The 18,785-nt window shown below is 40.8% G+C and overlaps 1 protein-coding gene and 2 long non-coding RNA genes across 3 annotated transcripts in view; 1 reads left to right on the top strand and 2 right to left on the bottom strand.

Annotated features, from left to right (window-relative positions):
• Positions 1–2,423: 2,423 nt before the first annotated feature.
• Positions 2,424–18,785, bottom strand: part of fndc5a (fibronectin type III domain containing 5a) — a 49,481-nt gene continuing 33,119 nt past the window's right edge. Inside the window, exons 4-7 of the mRNA XM_061082972.1 lie at positions 17,604–17,802; positions 3,983–4,072; positions 3,706–3,839; positions 2,424–2,484 (exon numbers count right to left, since the gene is read on the bottom strand). Coding sequence (XP_060938955.1) covers positions 2,437–2,484; positions 3,706–3,839; positions 3,983–4,072; positions 17,604–17,802 — 471 coding nt within the window. The 3' untranslated portion in view covers positions 2,424–2,436. The remainder of the gene's footprint in view (positions 2,485–3,705; positions 3,840–3,982; positions 4,073–17,603; positions 17,803–18,785) is intronic.
• LOC133016145 (uncharacterized) lies at positions 9,814–12,148 on the top strand. The gene is made up of 4 exons (XR_009681556.1): positions 9,814–9,953; positions 10,375–10,557; positions 11,618–11,776; positions 11,975–12,148. It is a non-coding gene; the product is annotated as an uncharacterized LOC133016145 (long non-coding RNA).
• Positions 13,548–16,143, bottom strand: LOC133016146 (uncharacterized). Its single transcript, XR_009681557.1, has 4 exons — positions 15,759–16,143; positions 15,155–15,337; positions 13,936–14,094; positions 13,548–13,737 (listed from the first exon to the last, which is right to left on the bottom strand). It is a non-coding gene; the product is annotated as an uncharacterized LOC133016146 (long non-coding RNA).

The raw sequence follows: 18,785 nt of genomic DNA, 5'->3' as shown, positions 1-18,785 counted from the left end.
CCACTCCTGCATCTGCAAAAGTCAGGTGCTTTTTGCAGGAGCACAGTCTTGAGCTTTTCCTCTTATTAAGAGTGAAAGATGGGAAAGGGGGAGGTAGAGGAAGCAAGAGAGTGATAAAAGCCTTCCACTGCATTAGTCATTCTACCTTTCAACCCGCTCTACCCGACCATAACCTTCACTGCTTTCTTTACCTGCCTTTGCAGCCTGCCTCAGTTCACTGCTGTTGGCTTTGTGATCTGTTATGTTTGTGTGCACGCACCGTATTTGTTTGTTTACAATAAATGACTCACGATGCATAGCAAAATGAGTGCGGAGTAAGAGGGTTTATCACTCTGTCTGTCGATGGAGACTTTTTTTTATCACATTCCTCATTAAAAAAAAGTACTTTCCTATTGTAAACAAACACCACATTGATATAATGTGATAGAAATACATATTATAGGGCTGCTATGCAAAAGCTGGTTAATAACATCACTTTCAGAGCTTCGCATAAATTTCAAAATGCCCTCTTACGTTATGAGGCTTTACATTGTTCACATTAGTGTTGTCATGTTTCATAAAAGGCTATCTAAAGTGACACCACCAAACAAGAATGAAATATAAAATGTATGTACACATTAAATGCCACAACATTACCTCCACATTTCCACTTATCTAAACTTGGTCTAAATATCGTCACTCTGCAATATTTCCTTTTACTTTGCACACCTAATTAAATCTCATGTGATAAAGCAAATGACACAAACTTGATCTACTTCCATCTTGTTAGTGAAAACACAAGATATAATTTTTAAGGCAGTACTACTGAGTTTAGATCAGCCCTCAAATACACCATTTCACTGTCTTATAACAAGTCCACCTTACAGATCACAGTTGACCATCTTATAAGTGCGTTTCAGCCTCTTTAACATTGAGTTCAGCACAAATTTTGACTTTGAATTGAGAAAAAGTCTTTGATTGAAGCCCTTCTGTCTTTGGGACATCTGTTCTGGATGTCACAAAGCAGTCCAAGGGTTGAAGATTTGGGCCCTTAAAAAAAGTTTATTTTTCATGCTAGCCTTCAGAAACTAAAGTTTTTACAACAGCGCTTTAACTTTTCTCTGACTCAGACTCAGCATTCATTCCCTCACATATGTTCAGTTTCATCACGTGTCCAAACATTGCATGCTGGGAGGTTGAGTTTAGGATGAAGAGGCCATAGAGTCCTGGCTCCTGCACTCCACTGAGGGCTATTATTGCTGATAACAGGGTTCTCTTCAGTCCACTCCTCTGTAGATGTCCACAGAGTCCAGCCTCTTTTTGAAGTTCATTGATTAGATAAATGCACAACGCTAGGGCAGCTCCTTTTCCTCCCCCGCCCCAAATGCTCTGAAATCGATCACCCTCTAAGAGAAAGACACAAGGAAATACTAAAGGGCTCATTGTGGAAGGTGGAATGTTCAGAAATCTATAATAAAAGTAGGACAGAAGTAAGAGAATGTCGAAATCCAAGTGTGACGGAAAAAAACGGTATGGACTTCACTACACGTCTACATGTATTCAAATCGGAGATGCCTTTCAATGTGAGCTAACAAGTTCCGTATTAAATTTTTTGGACAAAATTGGGAAATTCTGCTTTGGTGGTGAGCCAAGTGATCCCGCTAAAGCTAATCTAATAAATGGCTCTTACATCGGCCAGGTTGAGTCTGGATCCCTGAGGTGGGAAAATGAACTAGCGAGAATAAAACGTTTCCCACAGGAGGATAAAGAGTTTCTTTCAGAGGAGGAAAGGGGATCTAAATTAAGATAATAAAGATTCCAGAACAACAGGAGTGCTCTGGAGGCACCATGTTGAAAATCAAAGAAGTAAAACAACAGTGATACAGTTGAATAATCTACAGTATTTAGAAAGTTGAAAACAGGATGGTATAAAGGAAATTAGGAGAAGATGCTAAGATCAAGGTACAGGAGATGAATATAACAAAGTGGATACCACTGCAACCCAGAACTAGGTAAGCTCCAGGTTTGTGGCTGTTGATAACGCACCGAAAGACGACAAGAAAAGAGGTGACAAAGGGGGAGAGAGAATGAAAAGTTCTGTGGCTCTGTTTATTGGTTTTGGTCCCTGTGGTCGGTTTGTCTGAAATCGCTCCACCACCGGAGCCATTTGGCCACAATCTCTCGTTGAGCACATTGAAGCCACTTAACTCGAGCCGCAGTCTCTCCACTGCCGACTCCGCTCTCAGAGCAGTACCGGCCAGGTCTTCGTGTCTGACCCCCCCGTTGTCCTGCAACATCATCTCCGCACCGGGCCCTGTGCCAAAGGAGAGTAGTGGGCCCCACGCCGAGGGGCTAAGAGTCCCAGCCTCATCCTGACAAGCAGATGGGCTTAAAAAGGGGCCCCGTTGGTTTGTGAGAACACAAAGTCTTTTGGATAAAGAGGAGACGTCTTGGCAGTCACACCTCAATGATGTTAACAGATGGCATCTTGTTGTTCTTGGAGAACTGTGGGAGAAACAGAGGGAGACGACAGATAGGTATGAGAAGGCTGGAGGACTAACAGGGATCACATTATAAATGCCTTCATTAAGCATGAGGATGCCTCTGGATGTTTTGTTGATGTTTGTGGTAAGGTAGAGCAAAGGATAAAGATTTGTTTTGACTTTTGTCTCCTGCTCTGGTTTTGAACAAAGGAGATGAACATGTTATGCATTTGTTTATTTTTTTTTCCATATCAGGAGCATGGTCTTTCAGTTTGAGAGCTGGACGATTTTCCTGTTCAAATTTTGAAATGCTCTAACTCAAAACCCTGCGCTCACATTCAAGTACACCCTCCTTTGCTTAGATGTCCTGGCTCATGCTGCTTCTGTGTGCATGTGAAACATCTCACTGGGATTTTTTGTGCAACAGGTCAGTCAAAATTCCAATAGACCAATAGAATGCCAGGTCATGTGTAGTGTTGGAAAAAGGAAATTGCCCCGCACTTGTTTCATTACCTCTGCTGTTGGTGCTATTCCCATGAAATACAGGGGTTAGAGAAACAGGGCAGCGTCAATTTGTTTTTTACAATTGCCTGCAACAGTGGTCCCATAACATAAAAAGACTTGAAATCCTTGATTTTGCTGCCGTGGAGGGCGGGAGAGCAAGAACCCAGTTAAAGTAACTGCCAGTATGGGCAACGAGGGAAAGACAATTCCACTTGTCAGAGCCACACCTAGTATTCTGTTGGGTGGGGAATTTTGAAAGACTTGTAACACAAATAAAATCTGAGAGCAGAGGATAAATCAGAGTGCAAACATTTCAGGCAATCACAGAAGCAACGTGAGCGAAAGGAGAAGAACTGAATCTGGACCCCAGGAAATCTAAACACTAGCAGGGTATATTTGAGTACAAGCTGTTTTGAGTGAAAATATTACAATAATTTCTGCCGTCAAACCAAAAGGCCACACTCTTGTATAAAGGAAACCCTCATATATGTGGCTCTGTTTACTGATTAAAAAGAATCGAGAGCAAAGATGTGAGTTTGTTCACAGCTCAGAGCTGCATAGTCATTCACATAATGGTGCCACGTGGAAGTAGTGTTTCAAGCTGGTGTTCAGATGACACTATGAGAGGCATGAGGTGTCAGCATTAAACGTCTGGAAGTGGCCGGGACCATTCACCTGCCCGGCGCTGTTGATGGGGAGGCACCCGGGGAGAGGAGGAGGAGGAGGGGGTGGGTTATACCTTACTGCGCAACAGCCCCCCCCGTGGGTGTTCAGGAGTGCTGCACTCCGAGGAGTTTTTGGCCTTGTCCTTGTTGGTGTTGGGCTCGTTGTCTTTGATTATGTCGTACTGGCGACAGAAGAGGGCGATCACACCTGAGAGGGGAGAGAAAGGAAGTGTTCACCGAACAGCCAGCTCCGATAACCCCCCCAAACGATTGCAGCTGCTGCCTTTTTAGGCCACAGCAGAAACAGTGCACGTGAAGGTGCCTGATCCTGGTTTATTGAACTGTTCTCACCTGCCCACATGATAAGTACAACCACAATGATGATGAGCTCCCCCGCCCTCAGCTGGGTGGACTGGCCCACTTCTTCCATCGTCACTTCGTCTGCAGGAGTTAAGAGGCCACATGTTAATAAACGCCATTTTTTATGGATGTGGAATGGGTCAAGGAACAACTCATAAAATTTTCGTTCCAGGAATTCATTTCTTTCACTTTGTGTAACATTTTGAGATTTTTTTTACAGATTTCCAAGGGAATAATTGATTGAAATATATCTTTTTTTGTAATCTACAAGTGTGTACAATTTGGTGCAAGTTTAATTAAATTAAGGCAATTGTTGGGCCTTGGTGGAGATATGTGCTCTGCTGAGTTAAACATTTATTATTGAATGGCACACAGAGAGTTTAAATGTCCTTTCAGAAGGGGACTTGGCAGAGGCATGCACACTACTGAGGTTGGATTTTAAATAGATGGCACCACCTTAAATTCCAGATGTGTTGCCTCTTTTTGTTCAAAGTGGTAAAACAGATTCCAGCAACTCTGCACTATATTTTGATGTGTTGGGAGTAAAGCACTAATTATGTAGGGTAGGTGGAGCGTGAAATATGAACGTTACCTCACAAATAAAGTTTTTACAGTCCCTGAAGGAGTCTGTGAACAGCAGGGTGAGAGCACTTTATTGTCTCTGAAAACTTTCACAAATCTCTTTTTTTAAATTGCTGTTCATGATTGTATCTACAAGATTGTAAAACACTTCATGGTCATATTTTATTTGGTCATTCATTTTGTCACTCCACCTGTTACTAATCGTTTTTTTTCTTCTGTCTTGTCGATTTTTGGGATGGCTAGTCGTTGGTTTTAAACATGTTTCTTCTTCATCTAGCATTGTAAGGGCTGTTTTCTTCATGCTACAGTATTTGTAGATTTGGCCAGGGCAGTACAGGGCTGACTGGAGACACCTTTTTCACTGGGCTCTCAATCTATATATATATATTAACTTTTAATCCTTTTTAGTTTCTTTTAGTGTTTTTTCTGTTCCTGAGGGTACAAGTTTCTTGATTTATATTGCTATAAAGTTGACCGAAATATATTGCTCAGTTTTTATATACATTTGGGGTTTTATTGATGTACTCTCTGCTTTTATTCCAGACAGAAGTTATTTAACGTTTGTATTCTCCCTCTCTGGAGATCTTGAACTTCCTTGCACACTGTCTTTCTGTCAGCTCTTGTAACTTATCAAGTGCTGGTGTAACCATATTACAGCCATCTTATTCCGAGTGAAGGACTATATTATTCTTGTGCTTTTACCCATTTAGATCACAGTATAAGGGATGCTGTCACTTATCAGCCGGTCTGCTCCTTGTGCTCTCACCCCTTACATTACAGCAGCAGCACAGTAATGGTAGTGAGTGGCAGCGCAGGTGTTGATAAGGACCTTGGATACAGTAGAGGATAGGATTTTAAAAAGATTTACCTCACGTATGTAGCCATGATGGTGTATTCAGGGGTGATCATTAATATACCAATTTCTCTGAGTGCCCGATGGAGTCAAATAATCAAAGAAAGGCAGAACGTGAGGAGAATAGTCAAGGCTTCATCTAGGCTAGTGGGGATTTCTCTATGATAGAGAGATGAAACAATGGGGGAAAAAAAGTTAATCAGAGCCGTCAGGATCAATTTACACCAACCTAAATAAAACTCCACTTTAATCTTTGAAGTGGAATGGCCTTTAGAGGAGGTATCACAGAGACCTTGGTTTCACAGAAGTCTTTCCAGTAGAGGAGTGCAGGCATCTCACACAGAGCAACCACACGTTGAGGCTTTTTCTTGCACTGCTGAAAGTTGTGGACGTCAGAGGCTTCATCTAAAGTTCACCACAGCAGAGAGAGCACTCTTTTGCTTTTGATTGGATACAGTGGGTGACATTTCGAGGGCCCAGCGTGGCAGTAACCCCACGCTCCAGTGGCTTTTAGCAACAAGCAATTCTGCAGATCGATTGGCCTTTGTTGCGTAGTGTTACCCAACCAAAGCAGAGTAGCCCAAGGCCTCACTGGGGCTAACTGGTCAGCTGTAACACCTCTGATGCTCAGTGACCACAGCCTAGACTTTTATTCATCACAGAATGAGTGCCACTTTGACCTGTACGTAAACAGAACTTTAAATACAACAATATCTGATTTTAGGATTGTGTGTGTTCTGTGACTGAACACATCGGGCAACCTGTGCCAACACAGCATTTGAAAGCCGTTTTCAGACATGACCTGCGAAGGATCTCTGGAGAACTGGCTCCAGACTTTCTCCGCAGTTTGCCTTCCACACATCGCAACACAGTGGGAGATTCTCCTCTAACAACAACAGCAAATCCACTGCAGGAATCAGGTGATACATGTTCCAGGTATAGGCAGGATGTAACGTATTCATTCTGCTGTGGATATCATTTATTTATGTTTTCAGCACATCGACACTGGCGATGGCTCTTGTCACCACATGATATGTAGAAGTTCTAGTGTAGACTGTTCACAAAGATGAACAAGGTGTCTCCACCGCCTCCCACTATTCTGTGCATGTTGGATAGTTGCAGCAAGACAACAGATCTGTCAGCTATTCAACATCATATCAACTCCTCTTGTAAGTTATTCAGGGAAAACCTCTCCTCCAACAAATGTTTCAATGTCGCATCTTGGGTTCTCCCAATGAGGCAGGTCAAAATGTTGACCTATTCCTTCAAGGTGCCACTGCCTTGGTGGGTTCGTCACCTGTCTTTAATATCGCTGCTTTTATTTCTGTGGCCACACAGAGTGTGAAAGAAAGGTTTTGTTCTTTTGTTGGGATTCAGCAGATCTGTTGAGGCAAGCAACAGTTCACTGTAGCCCTGTTTTGAAACACATATCAAACTATTATGTGACAGAAGAAAGATAAGTCACTTTTGTTTCCATCCTCGGTTTTTAAGAGCTTTCCAGCAGGGCAGAGAGAGAAGGTTATCCCAGTAATAGATCTGAAGAAGTCAGATCCATTACAGTTATTTCATGTGTGTTCCACCTGGTTCAAATTATTTGCAAAGGGAAGCCATACATGCATCCAAATATAGTGCGTGTGTGTGTCTGTGCGTGTTTGTGTGAGAGAGTGACAGTCAATTCTAATTGTCAGGATATCTCCTGTAACACTGTGACCTCTTGCCTGTTCCTCCTCTCTGTCTGTCCCTCTGTCCTTCCCTCCACTTTTTCTCTGACTCTGTCTCTTCCTCCTGCTTTTTGCACAGGTTGTGCTGTTCTTTTTTTCACCACTATCTCTCTCGCTACGTTTGTTCTCCAGAAGCTTAAACCTATTGTTAAAGAGGAAATGAGAAGACGGGGAATAATCCAGCTTTCATACTCGACCTTCCCTCTTTGCACCGAGTTCAGACTGATGGAACAGAAGGGATGAGCAGATGAGCAGGGATGGTGAAAACCTCCCTTTTCTTCTCGGGATGTTTGCTTGTCATATCCAGACAAAGGACCTACAGCTGTACTGAGAGACTGTCACTAAAACAATCGTTGTGCAAATTATGGGAAGTAAAAAGACAAAGTCTGTTTTGTCTTTTTTTGACTCACTTTGTCCATCCATCCTATACATTAGCCAAATATTCCCCATTCAAGTATTAATAATTCAATTGTGCAATTAAACATTTTTCTATTTACTCTATTCATGTTGCTCCAGCTGATGGGCAATTTGCGAGATAAGTAAAGAATGTCAAATAAGAAAGAAATGTATTACTTGTAGCCATTATTGTAGGTAGAAACAATTTGTAAATCATACAAAATAAAGCATAAATAAAGTATAAAGACTCCACATCTCTCGTGGGCTTAAACAAATAACAGTTTTTCCCCTGCCCACTGATTTTGATTCTCGCTATCCCAAACCCCAATGCTACAAATTTTGTACTGAATAACAAACTGACTGACTTGTATAAACATCTGTTCACAGACCTGCTCTGTCTGGAGATTTGCCTTGTGAAACGTGTGCATGGTGGGAAGCATGAGGAAATCTCTCTCTCTCTCTCTGTGTGTGTGTGTGTGTGTGTGTGTGTGTGTGTGTGTGTGTGTGTGTGTGTGTGTGTGTGTGTGTGTGTGTGTGTGTGTGTGTGTGTGTGTGTGTGTGTGTGTGTGTGTGTGTGTGTGTGTGTGTGTGTGTGTGTGTGTGTGTATATTTGTGTGTGTGTGTTTATGTGTGGGTGCAGAGCCTACCAATGTGGAGAGCTTTCATGTTTTGGGGGGGATGGATGATTGAGCTGAGGCAAACTGCTGCTCCCTTTAACAGCCTTCTAAATAAACCAAGCAAATAATCGTTCACAGAGGCATCAACTGCACTTCACTCAACTTATTTTTTCTGTCATGCCTTTACAGAGACACAATACAAAGCCAGCCTAAACCTGGACAGTAATTATGCTGCATTCATGTCTGCTTGAAATTAAAACTAGCTCAGCTATGTTTTCATTGCATCCTATTAGATAAACTTGACCTCTGTCTGTACAGCATTATTTCCTCAGCATAGACGTTTCCAATGCCTTCACATTTACTTTGTGATGAGTAAATTACAGAATTCAAAACACAAACGCATTGTTTATTTATTTGTGTTAATACCTACATTGCCCAATGCTATAACTTACAACATCCATATATTTTCTCCAAGATGTTTGACTCACCTGATGAAAGTATTCATAAAGTCAGACTAATATTAGATTGTGTAATTAGTTACAGTTGACTAATGTATGTAAACTTCCCTCTGGGAACAGTGGTTCCGTAATCTTCCAAATGAGGCACATTTTAACTGTACTGGCGCACACATGCTCGGATGCTCGCAAGTTTTTGGTTCCAGTACTTAAACAAATAGAACTACTAAAAAAGTCTCAGAGGCTTCATCCAGCAACTGACTAATTTAGCTTGTGCCTTTTGCAAGATTTTCAAATCTTAACTGCTATCAAAAACGTCAGAAAAAAAATAAATAACCAACTTTAAATCTTTTCTTGGTGGCTTTTCCAGAGACTTGGGAACTCACAAAAACTCACATGATCATACATGACTTCAGAACAACAACAAACATGGGGTCATCAGGAGGGTTGAATCAGACCCAAAGTCGGGACGATTATCCTCTAATGTACAATAGGCATTAGCCCAAAAACTGTGGAGAAATATCTTACATGGCCAAAAGTAACATTCTGCCCACTAAAGCTAAAATCCCCAATTAACCCGTTTGCTTTATCACATTTGTTTCGAGAATAAAATCATACAAAGTGTATAAGGGAGTGTTGTCTTCATGGCCAACCCAGTCTCATCAGGAAACGTTCAGTGGGAACGTTGGTCCACTTGGACAAACGTTTCCATCTCACAATCTGGCCTATCAGATTGTGAGATGGAAACGATTGGTCCGCCCATTGTTTTGCATTGACGTGTTTTCACGTCACTTGACTCCCGAGTTCCCGTCTCCGGAAAGGAAAACATGGCGGACAGTCCTTGTTTTTTCAGATAAAAACATGATTTTGTAACTTAGTCTGGGCATAAAAATACATTCTGACAACATTTCTAGCGAGAAATGTGGTCTTTGCTTCCACAGTCTTCAGCCAGTTTGTGCTTATGATATATATTTTAATAGTTATCACGAATGTTTTTATCGTTGCTATGGTGGTTGCTATGACGCTGCCATGCACACAACGTCGTAGCGTGCTGTTTAAATCACCGTCCCTGCGTGGTGTCGTTCAGTGATTGTGTATGTTATTCATGTTAAATAATATTAATATTTGAGGCTAGATTACACCTCTAATGCGAAGGATCTTGCGAGTCTGTTCAGAGACGAAAACATGAGTGTGACACCGGACCGAGATCGCGAACGGACCGGAACTGACGTGTGGCTGGCGTAAAAAAAGGTTTTGTAAACATTCTGTCCATTTAACTTAGCGCTGTCATAAACACGGACCATTTGGAAGACAACGATGTCATCTTCCTTCTGTCAGGTAAGTAGTTTATTGTTTTTAAAGATCTATTACGATCTAGGTTCACAGTCCGAGTGCTGAGACAGCGGATGCGGAGTCCGTCGATAAACACAATGGATGCATTTCTTCAGCTAATATGCCATTGTTAGCCACATGCTTCAGCCCACGGTAGCATGTGATTACCTGGGAGGTGAAAACATGGTTTTTGAAACCAGTTCAAGACGCTTAGCTCATCATTAAGGGACGCTACAATATAAATATAAACATGAATTTGATTTATGAATGCTTTAGATTAATAAGGAGTGTATTTCTCGACCATTACTCCTCAATAACAGATCAATTTGGTTTAATGTATAGTATGCAATATGACAATAATGTTTTCATGTTATGGAGTTGCGATTCATTTTATAAAACAATTGCTATGTTCTGTTTTTTAATCAAGGAGGATCCAAGTGAAGCTACAGGAGTTTCATTAACGTCAATAACTTGGACCGAACAGTTTGTTTTGCTTGATGAAGAGGAGGAAGGGCAGCCTGGAGAGAAAGAGAAGCCGGGTTGAGCCCACTTCCATCATCCACGTACCACAAGGAAGATGAGGGGGAGAAATTATCCTACCATTAAAGAGGTACTTTTAAGTTACATGCCAGAAACACCATTTTATATAATGTGCCAAATATAAATTTGTATTAAATCCCCAAAGTACGCTGGCTGAAATACAAGTTAATATCACACTGAAAGAGTTTTGATCAATCATGCTTCCCTGCTGTGGTTGTTCAACTGGGAAAACAACTTTTTCCAAAGGAAGGCAAGTAAATTTAAGGAATGCATCTGCAAAGTTTTCCTCTGTTATGTATAATGATGACCCCCATCAAACATTATGTTATTAATAATATTTACACCTTTTCATTTATACTGTTTATTTCTGTCTACATGTTTGAATTTGCCTTCATTAGTTTCAGAAAAGAGCGATGATGTATCGGTCAGTGGGCGGCAGCACGAGACTCCGCAAACTAGCCTCTAAGCAAAGTAGACGAAGGCATTGAGGTTGTGGCCTGCCATCATTATTATTTTGCTTAAGGGACTGAATACGTTTCATGCAGAAATATTAGCATTTCCCTTATATCTACCAAAACAGCTTGTTTCACAGACTGCAGTTTTGTTTTGATCCGATGTGGTGTGCAAATACTAACCGTATATCTGCAATGGGTTGTTGTGCATTAACATTTGTAACTCTAATTTTGTTTCGACAGACTGTGCAAAGAATGTTGAGAACATCACTAACCAGTGCAGTGTCCGTCTACATATTTCTACATATTTTCTCTCATATAAATGTCACTGTAACCTCTTGACAACTGAAACCATAACATGAGGTCAGTGTGGCCTTGACCTTTTGACTTTAAGACAAATACACAGTTAGACAACCCGAAAACATGCAGTAATGCCTCCGGCGACTCGCTATTGCAGAGGCATTAAAATGTTAGTGTAGTAGACTGGATTTTATTGGTGTTACATTGGACATCTTGTATTGGTATACAAAAAATATATTTGGTTTCACATTTTAGATGGCATAAGCAGAGACATCAACTCAGGAAATGGATTTCTGCAGAAAAGAAAGCCTTGTATGTGTGTATATATACATACAAACGCACTTTTAAAACGTTTTGTTTTTTATCATATATTCTCAGGTAGTACTGACGCATTTATGGAGATGGGACATGAGGGCCTTGTCTGCGTGCTCAAGAGAAGATTCCACAGAGTTCAAGCTGAGCAGGCTGCAGCAGGTTTGGAGGAATCCTCCTCTGAAGAGGAAACATGGCGAAGTACTTCTCCACTGATGAAGAAATGTGAGCGCTGTGATTAAATAAAATCTGCTGCCATGCTACTGTTGCTACTGGTGGGCCCTGCTATTAGCTTGGTGTTTGGTAGCTGTTAGCTTTAGCATATTTATTTTTTAGGGACCTGTCTGACGTTTATGTTTTTTAAAAAAAATCAGAGGGAACCATCTTCATAATTTAACACTATGTTTTGTTTGTGTTCTTCAGTTATTCTCAAGAGAAGCTGCCTCAGCTCCACGGTCCCTCCTGCAGCTTCCACTCCTGATGCTAACCCCCTGTTTACATCACACCATCCGGGCAGACCTGGAGTCACAGAACTTTGTCCAGAGCTGCCGTCTGAGAATTGTTGATCATATAATTTCCAGCAGATGCCTTAATGTATTGTTTGTGCACAATAAATGACATTGATCATAACATATTGGTATTTCCTTGCACTTTTACACCATGATATTGGCAGATAAGATGTTGATTACATTAAAGCAGTGAATGCTCTGCTTTAAGCAACATAAACACACAATGATCCAATGGATTTGAAGTAGAATGGGCACGTTACATTCTGTAGAGAGTACCTCAGTAACGGAAGTCAGAAAATTACTTTCTTTATCTGAGGTTCACACAGGTCTTGTTGTCTAAGTGGCAACCATATCATATTGTTTAAGATGTGTAACATCAAGCTTGTGTATCAGTGCTAAATACATCCAGTCATAAGTAAGTTCACCCTCTTGTTAACACTAAAAGTAGGTGACCCAGATGTTTCACAATGCAATCTGATAAGGTCGTATGAGAAACATTCTTAACATTAAAGAAATGAACACAGAGGATAGCAATAGATGTTTCACTTTAAATCAGTAGCTGGTAATCGGCAGACTGACTTATTCAAACACATTAATACTACAATGAATGAGGCAGGTGCTTCCTATCAGAAATCAACTATATCGTCACATTAGGTTTCTCTTGAGCTCATGGAAATGACCTTCACCTTCCACTTACTGTCACCTGAACCATACTGTTGTTTCTGTATCTACAGTCACTTAGGAAAACATATACTAGAGGGCAATGTATAAACAATAATACATCTTATTTATATAGAGCTTTTCAAGAAGTGCAAGTACTTCACTGAGGGACAGCTAATACAAGCAATATATATATCTTAAATCCCTGAGATGGGACAGCCTCTCACTTGGATGTAAACCAATTTTAGAACACATTTGCTTATACTGGAGATCTTTTAAATTAATGTCCCAGAAATGATTTCTGATAGCAAACCCCTGCCTCATTCATTGTAGTATTAATGTGTTTGAATAAGTCAGTCTGCCGATTACCAGCTACTGATTTAAAGTGAAACATCTATTGCTATCCTCTGTGTTCATTTCTTTAATGTTAAGAATGTTTCTCATACGACCTTATCAGATTGCATTGTGAAACATCTGGGTCACCTACTTTTAGTGTTAACAAGAGGGTGAACTTACTTATGACTGGATGTATTTAGCACTGATACACAAGCTTGATGTTACACATCTTAAACAATATGATATGGTTGCCACTTAGACAACAAGACCTGTGTGAACCTCAGATAAAGAAAGTAATTTTCTGACTTCCGTTACTGAGGTACTCTCTACAGAATGTAACGTGCCCATTCTACTTCAAATCCATTGGATCATTGTGTGTTTATGTTGCTTAAAGCAGAGCATTCACTGCTTTAATGTAATCAACATCTTATCTGCCAATATCATGGTGTAAAAGTGCAAGGAAATACCAATATGTTATGATCAATGTCATTTATTGTGCACAAACATTACATTAAGGCATCTGCTGGAAATTATATGATCAACAACTCTCAGACGGCAGCTCTGGACAAAGTTCTGTGACTCCAGGTCTGCCCGGATGGTGTGATGTAAACAGGGGGTTAGCATCAGGAGTGGAAGCTGCAGGAGGGACCGTGGAGCTGAGGCAGCTTCTCTTGAGAATAACTGAAGAACACAAACAAAACATAGTGTTAAATTATGAAGATGGTTCCCTCTGATTTTTTTTAAAAAACATAAACGTCAGACAGGTCCCTAAAAAATAAATATGCTAAAGCTAACAGCTACCAAACACCAAGCTAATAGCAGGGCCCACCAGTAGCAACAGTAGCATGGCAGCAGATTTTATTTAATCACAGCGCTCACATTTCTTCATCAGTGGAGAAGTACTTCGCCATGTTTCCTCTTCAGAGGAGGATTCCTCCAAACCTGCTGCAGCCTGCTCAGCTTGAACTCTGTGGAATCTTCTCTTGAGCACGCAGACAAGGCCCTCATGTCCCATCTCCATAAATGCGTCAGTACTACCTGAGAATATATGATAAAAAACAAAACGTTTTAAAAGTGCGTTTGTATGTATATATACACACATACAAGGCTTTCTTTTCTGCAGAAATCCATTTCCTGAGTTGATGTCTCTGCTTATGCCATCTAAAATGTGAAACCAAATATATTTTTTGTATACCAATACAAGATGTCCAATGTAACACCAATAAAATCCAGTCTACTACACTAACATTTTAATGCCTCTGCAATAGCGAGTCGCCGGAGGCATTACTGCATGTTTTCGGGTTGTCTAACTGTGTATTTGTCTTAAAGTCAAAAGGTCAAGGCCACACTGACCTCATGTTATGGTTTCAGTTGTCAAGAGGTTACAGTGACATTTATATGAGAGAAAATATGTAGAAATATGTAGACGGACACTGCACTGGTTAGTGATGTTCTCAACATTCTTTGCACAGTCTGTCGAAACAAAATTAGAGTTACAAATGTTAATGCACAACAACCCATTGCAGATATACGGTTAGTATTTGCACACCACATCGGATCAAAACAAAACTGCAGTCTGTGAAACAAGCTGTTTTGGTAGATATAAGGGAAATGCTAATATTTCTGCATGAAACGTATTCAGTCCCTTAAGCAAAATAATAATGATGGCAGGCCGCAACCTCAATGCCTTCGTCTACTTTGCTTAGAGGCTAGTTTGCGGAGTCTCGTGCTGCCGCCCACTGACCGATACATCATCGCTCTTTTCTGAAACTAATGAAGGCAAATTCAAACATGTAGACAGAAATAAACAGTATAAATGAAAAGGTGTAAATATAATTAATAACATAATGTTTGATGGGGGTCATCATTATACATAACAGAGGAAAACTTTGCAGATGCATTCCTTAAATTTACTTGCCTTCCTTTGGAAAAAGTTGTTTTCCCAGTTGAACAACCACAGCAGGGAAGCATGATTGATCAAAACTCTTTCAGTGTGATATTAACTTGTATTTCAGCCAGCGTACTTTGGGGATTTAATACAAATTTATATTTGGCACATTATATAAAATGGTGTTTCTGGCATGTAACTTAAAAGTACCTCTTTAATGGTAGGATAATTTCTCCCCCTCATCTTCCTTGTGGTACGTGGATGATGGAAGTGGGCTCAACCCGGCTTCTCTTTCTCTCCAGGCTGCCCTTCCTCCTCTTCATCAAGCAAAACAAACTGTTCGGTCCAAGTTATTGACGTTAATGAAACTCCTGTAGCTTCACTTGGATCCTCCTTGATTAAAAAACAGAACATAGCAATTGTTTTATAAAATGAATCGCAACTCCATAACATGAAAACATTATTGTCATATTGCATACTATACATTAAACCAAATTGATCTGTTATTGAGGAGTAATGGTCGAGAAATACACTCCTTATTAATCTAAAGCATTCATAAATCAAATTCATGTTTATATTTATATTGTAGCGTCCCTTAATGATGAGCTAAGCGTCTTGAACTGGTTTCAAAAACCATGTTTTCACCTCCCAGGTAATCACATGCTACCGTGGGCTGAAGCATGTGGCTAACAATGGCATATTAGCTGAAGAAATGCATCCATTGTGTTTATCGACGGACTCCGCATCCGCTGTCTCAGCACTCGGACTGTGAACCTAGATCGTAATAGATCTTTAAAAACAATAAACTACTTACCTGACAGAAGGAAGATGACATCGTTGTCTTCCAAATGGTCCGTGTTTATGACAGCGCTAAGTTAAATGGACAGAATGTTTACAAAACCTTTTTTTACGCCAGCCACACGTCAGTTCCGGTCCGTTCGCGATCTCGGTCCGGTGTCACACTCATGTCCGCCTCTGAACAGACTCGCAAGATCCTTCGCATTAGAGGTGTAATCTAGCCTCAAATATTAATATTATTTAACATGAATAACATACACAATCACTGAACGACACCACGCAGGGACGGTGATTTAAACAGCACGCTACGACGTTGTGTGCATGGCAGCGTCATAGCAACCACCATAGCAACGATAAAAACATTCGTGATAACTATTAAAATATATATCATAAGCACAAACTGGCTGAAGACTTTGGAAGCAAAGACCACATTTCTCGCTAGAAATGGTGTCAGAATGTATTTTTATGCCCAGACTAAGTTACAAAATCATGTTTTTATCTGAAAAAACAAGGACTGTCCGCCATGTTTTCCTTTCCGGAGACGGGAACTCGGGAGTCACGTGACGTGAAAACACGTCAATGCAAAACAATGGGCGGACCAAACGTTTCCATCTCACAATCTGATAGGCCAGATTGTGAGATGGAAACGTTTGTCCAAGTGGACCAACATTCCCACTGAACGTTTCCTGATGAGACTGGGTTGTCATGGCTGAGAAAGTCTAAAGGCTTTCTCAGAAAGGCTAACAGGAAAAATGCAATTTTTAACTTTTAGATCACATCTACATTTATATATTTGTACAGATTAAATTACTAAGTTTCAGAGTTGCTGGAAGGTTTCAGTATTTATGAGAACCTAAGTGTTGCAGCTGCTGACGCTAGCATCCTACAAAGTAGTAGAGCGGTATCAATCTTCCAGCTCTCAGCAGAGAGAACAGAAAGTGTATGAGCTTTTTCTTGTGTAGGAGTGAGAATAATATATCCTCGTCCCCACTATTCCTTCTAAAAATGTAATTACCACTCTCAGTTAAATTAAGTGTGTGTCTCAGTTTGCTGTAGCTCTGAAGCCCTCCTGTTTATTTCTGTGCATTGCACATGAGCTGGAGCCTCCGTTGTGCCTTTGTGGCTTTGTAAAACAGCAGGAGAGAGAATCACATCTGAAATGTTTGCCTGAAATGCACATGTACACACTCTTCTGTCCGAGGCCTGTGTGCAGATATTGACTTCTGTACATTTTTACCCTAGCATTAACAACAGATTCACAATGCCTCTTATGCTAATTAGGCCTCAGTGGTGGAGTGTACATATCTTCAGTGCTCCAAAATGATTTTATTTATCTGTAGACTTTCTGGCTCCGCACCCTTTGTCGGAGTACAGTGGCAGCTTATATGAGAGATGAGTGTAAATGAGAGAATGAATAGACGGAGCAGGGCTTTAGCCAAAAACACATAGATTTGCCGACCCTCGCAGCTCTGCCTATCTTCTCCCTGTCTGTGATGAATGCCTCTTCTCATTCTGAATCACTGTGCAGTGGTGCTGGGTGCATGCAAGGTGAGGCCCACAGAGATACGTCTATATGCAGTGAAGTATACATCCCCCTCGGTTGCTATTATTCCTGACTTGTGGTCAGTGGGGCCAGCTTCAGGAGCACTCTGATGTGAAATTTAATTTCATGCTTTGTGTGTATATTGATCTTTATTGGTTGAGACAAAATCAGTCAAGATACTGTCAAAAGGCCATGTCCCCTCTGGACTCACTGTCTTGAAGAGGACAGAAACAGAGTGAAGATATGAAAGCGTGGATGTTTGTTGGATGACTGAGCAACTGTTTGACTTTGTGTTTTTTTGTCTTTGTGCTACTTCACCTTTACTCTTAGAGGCCTGAGTTTCGGCCTCCTTCGGCGTTCGGAAGCGCAGCGGTTCGCTCAGCGGGCTCGTCCCAGACATGCTGATGGACTGGACATGCACAATGTAGTCGGTCTCCTCCTCCAAGTCCCATAATGCACAGGAGCGTGTGGTGGTGTTGACTTCCTGGATGAAACGCAGCATACGCACGTCTTTCTTCTGTTGGAAGAAAGTAATAAACATGATTACTGCGGGGAGATGTTTTGTCTCCAGTCATATGCTCTTCGACAATACTGTATATTGATTGTCTATGGGGCAGGGTACAGAGAATGCCTTGGGAAGAAACGTTTAATCAAACAACAATAATGTTAAAGCATCACTATTAAATCATCACAATTTAGGAAATGTCATGATTGTTTTTTTGCAAACAGCTAAATGAAAAGTTTGACATGTGTATGTACTCCGAGGTCTGTACGCTAAATGTGTTGTACCCAGGAGTCAGTTACCTTAGCTAAACAAGAGATATTAAATAAGCAAATATAAATGTATCATCTGCAGCTAGCTGCTACAGATATAACTACAGTGGTAATCATCTTGGGTGACTTTTGGCAAGCGGATGAGAAAGCCTATTTCCTCTAAATGGTAAACTATTTCTATCAAATATCATATACTACTCTGAAAACACAAAAACATGTGAGCAAGTGAATAAGTAGGTAAATACAATTCACAAAAAAAGATTTACAGTTAAAGCAGTTGCTTGTGCTTATGTTGTTTTTTTAGAAGTAAAATCCTATTGAATCTGTTATTTGTTGCTGCCAACATTCAACATTCCTCTGTGCACACTATAGTGCCCACCACCGACCATGCAGCTCTTCCTCATCTCGTAATTTCCAATGCCCATACATGGATGAATGTGTATGTTGTGTGCTTGTGTCCATGCAACTGCTATATGACAGCCAGTGTCCCACATAAACTAATGCAATTTACATTTGGCTCTGAACCGAGTAATGTATGTGACTTCCTGTGTGCGTGTGTGGGTGTGTCTGTGTGTGATTCACATGGCTGTCAAACTCTTCTCTTGTCCTAGAGCAGACAAGCAGTCCAACAGAAACCCGCGCCCTGTGATATGCACAGTGACTCAGAGCAAGGCAACAGCACAATAGAGAGAACTGGACATGACAGAAAACAACCAGTGATGAGCT

This window comes from Limanda limanda, chromosome 12, assembly GCF_963576545.1.
Source record: "Limanda limanda chromosome 12, fLimLim1.1, whole genome shotgun sequence".
Classification (NCBI taxonomy): Eukaryota; Metazoa; Chordata; class Actinopteri; order Pleuronectiformes; family Pleuronectidae; genus Limanda; species Limanda limanda.
The sequence above is the reverse complement of the archived record's forward strand: the minus strand, read 5'-3'. Positions and strand labels throughout refer to the sequence as shown.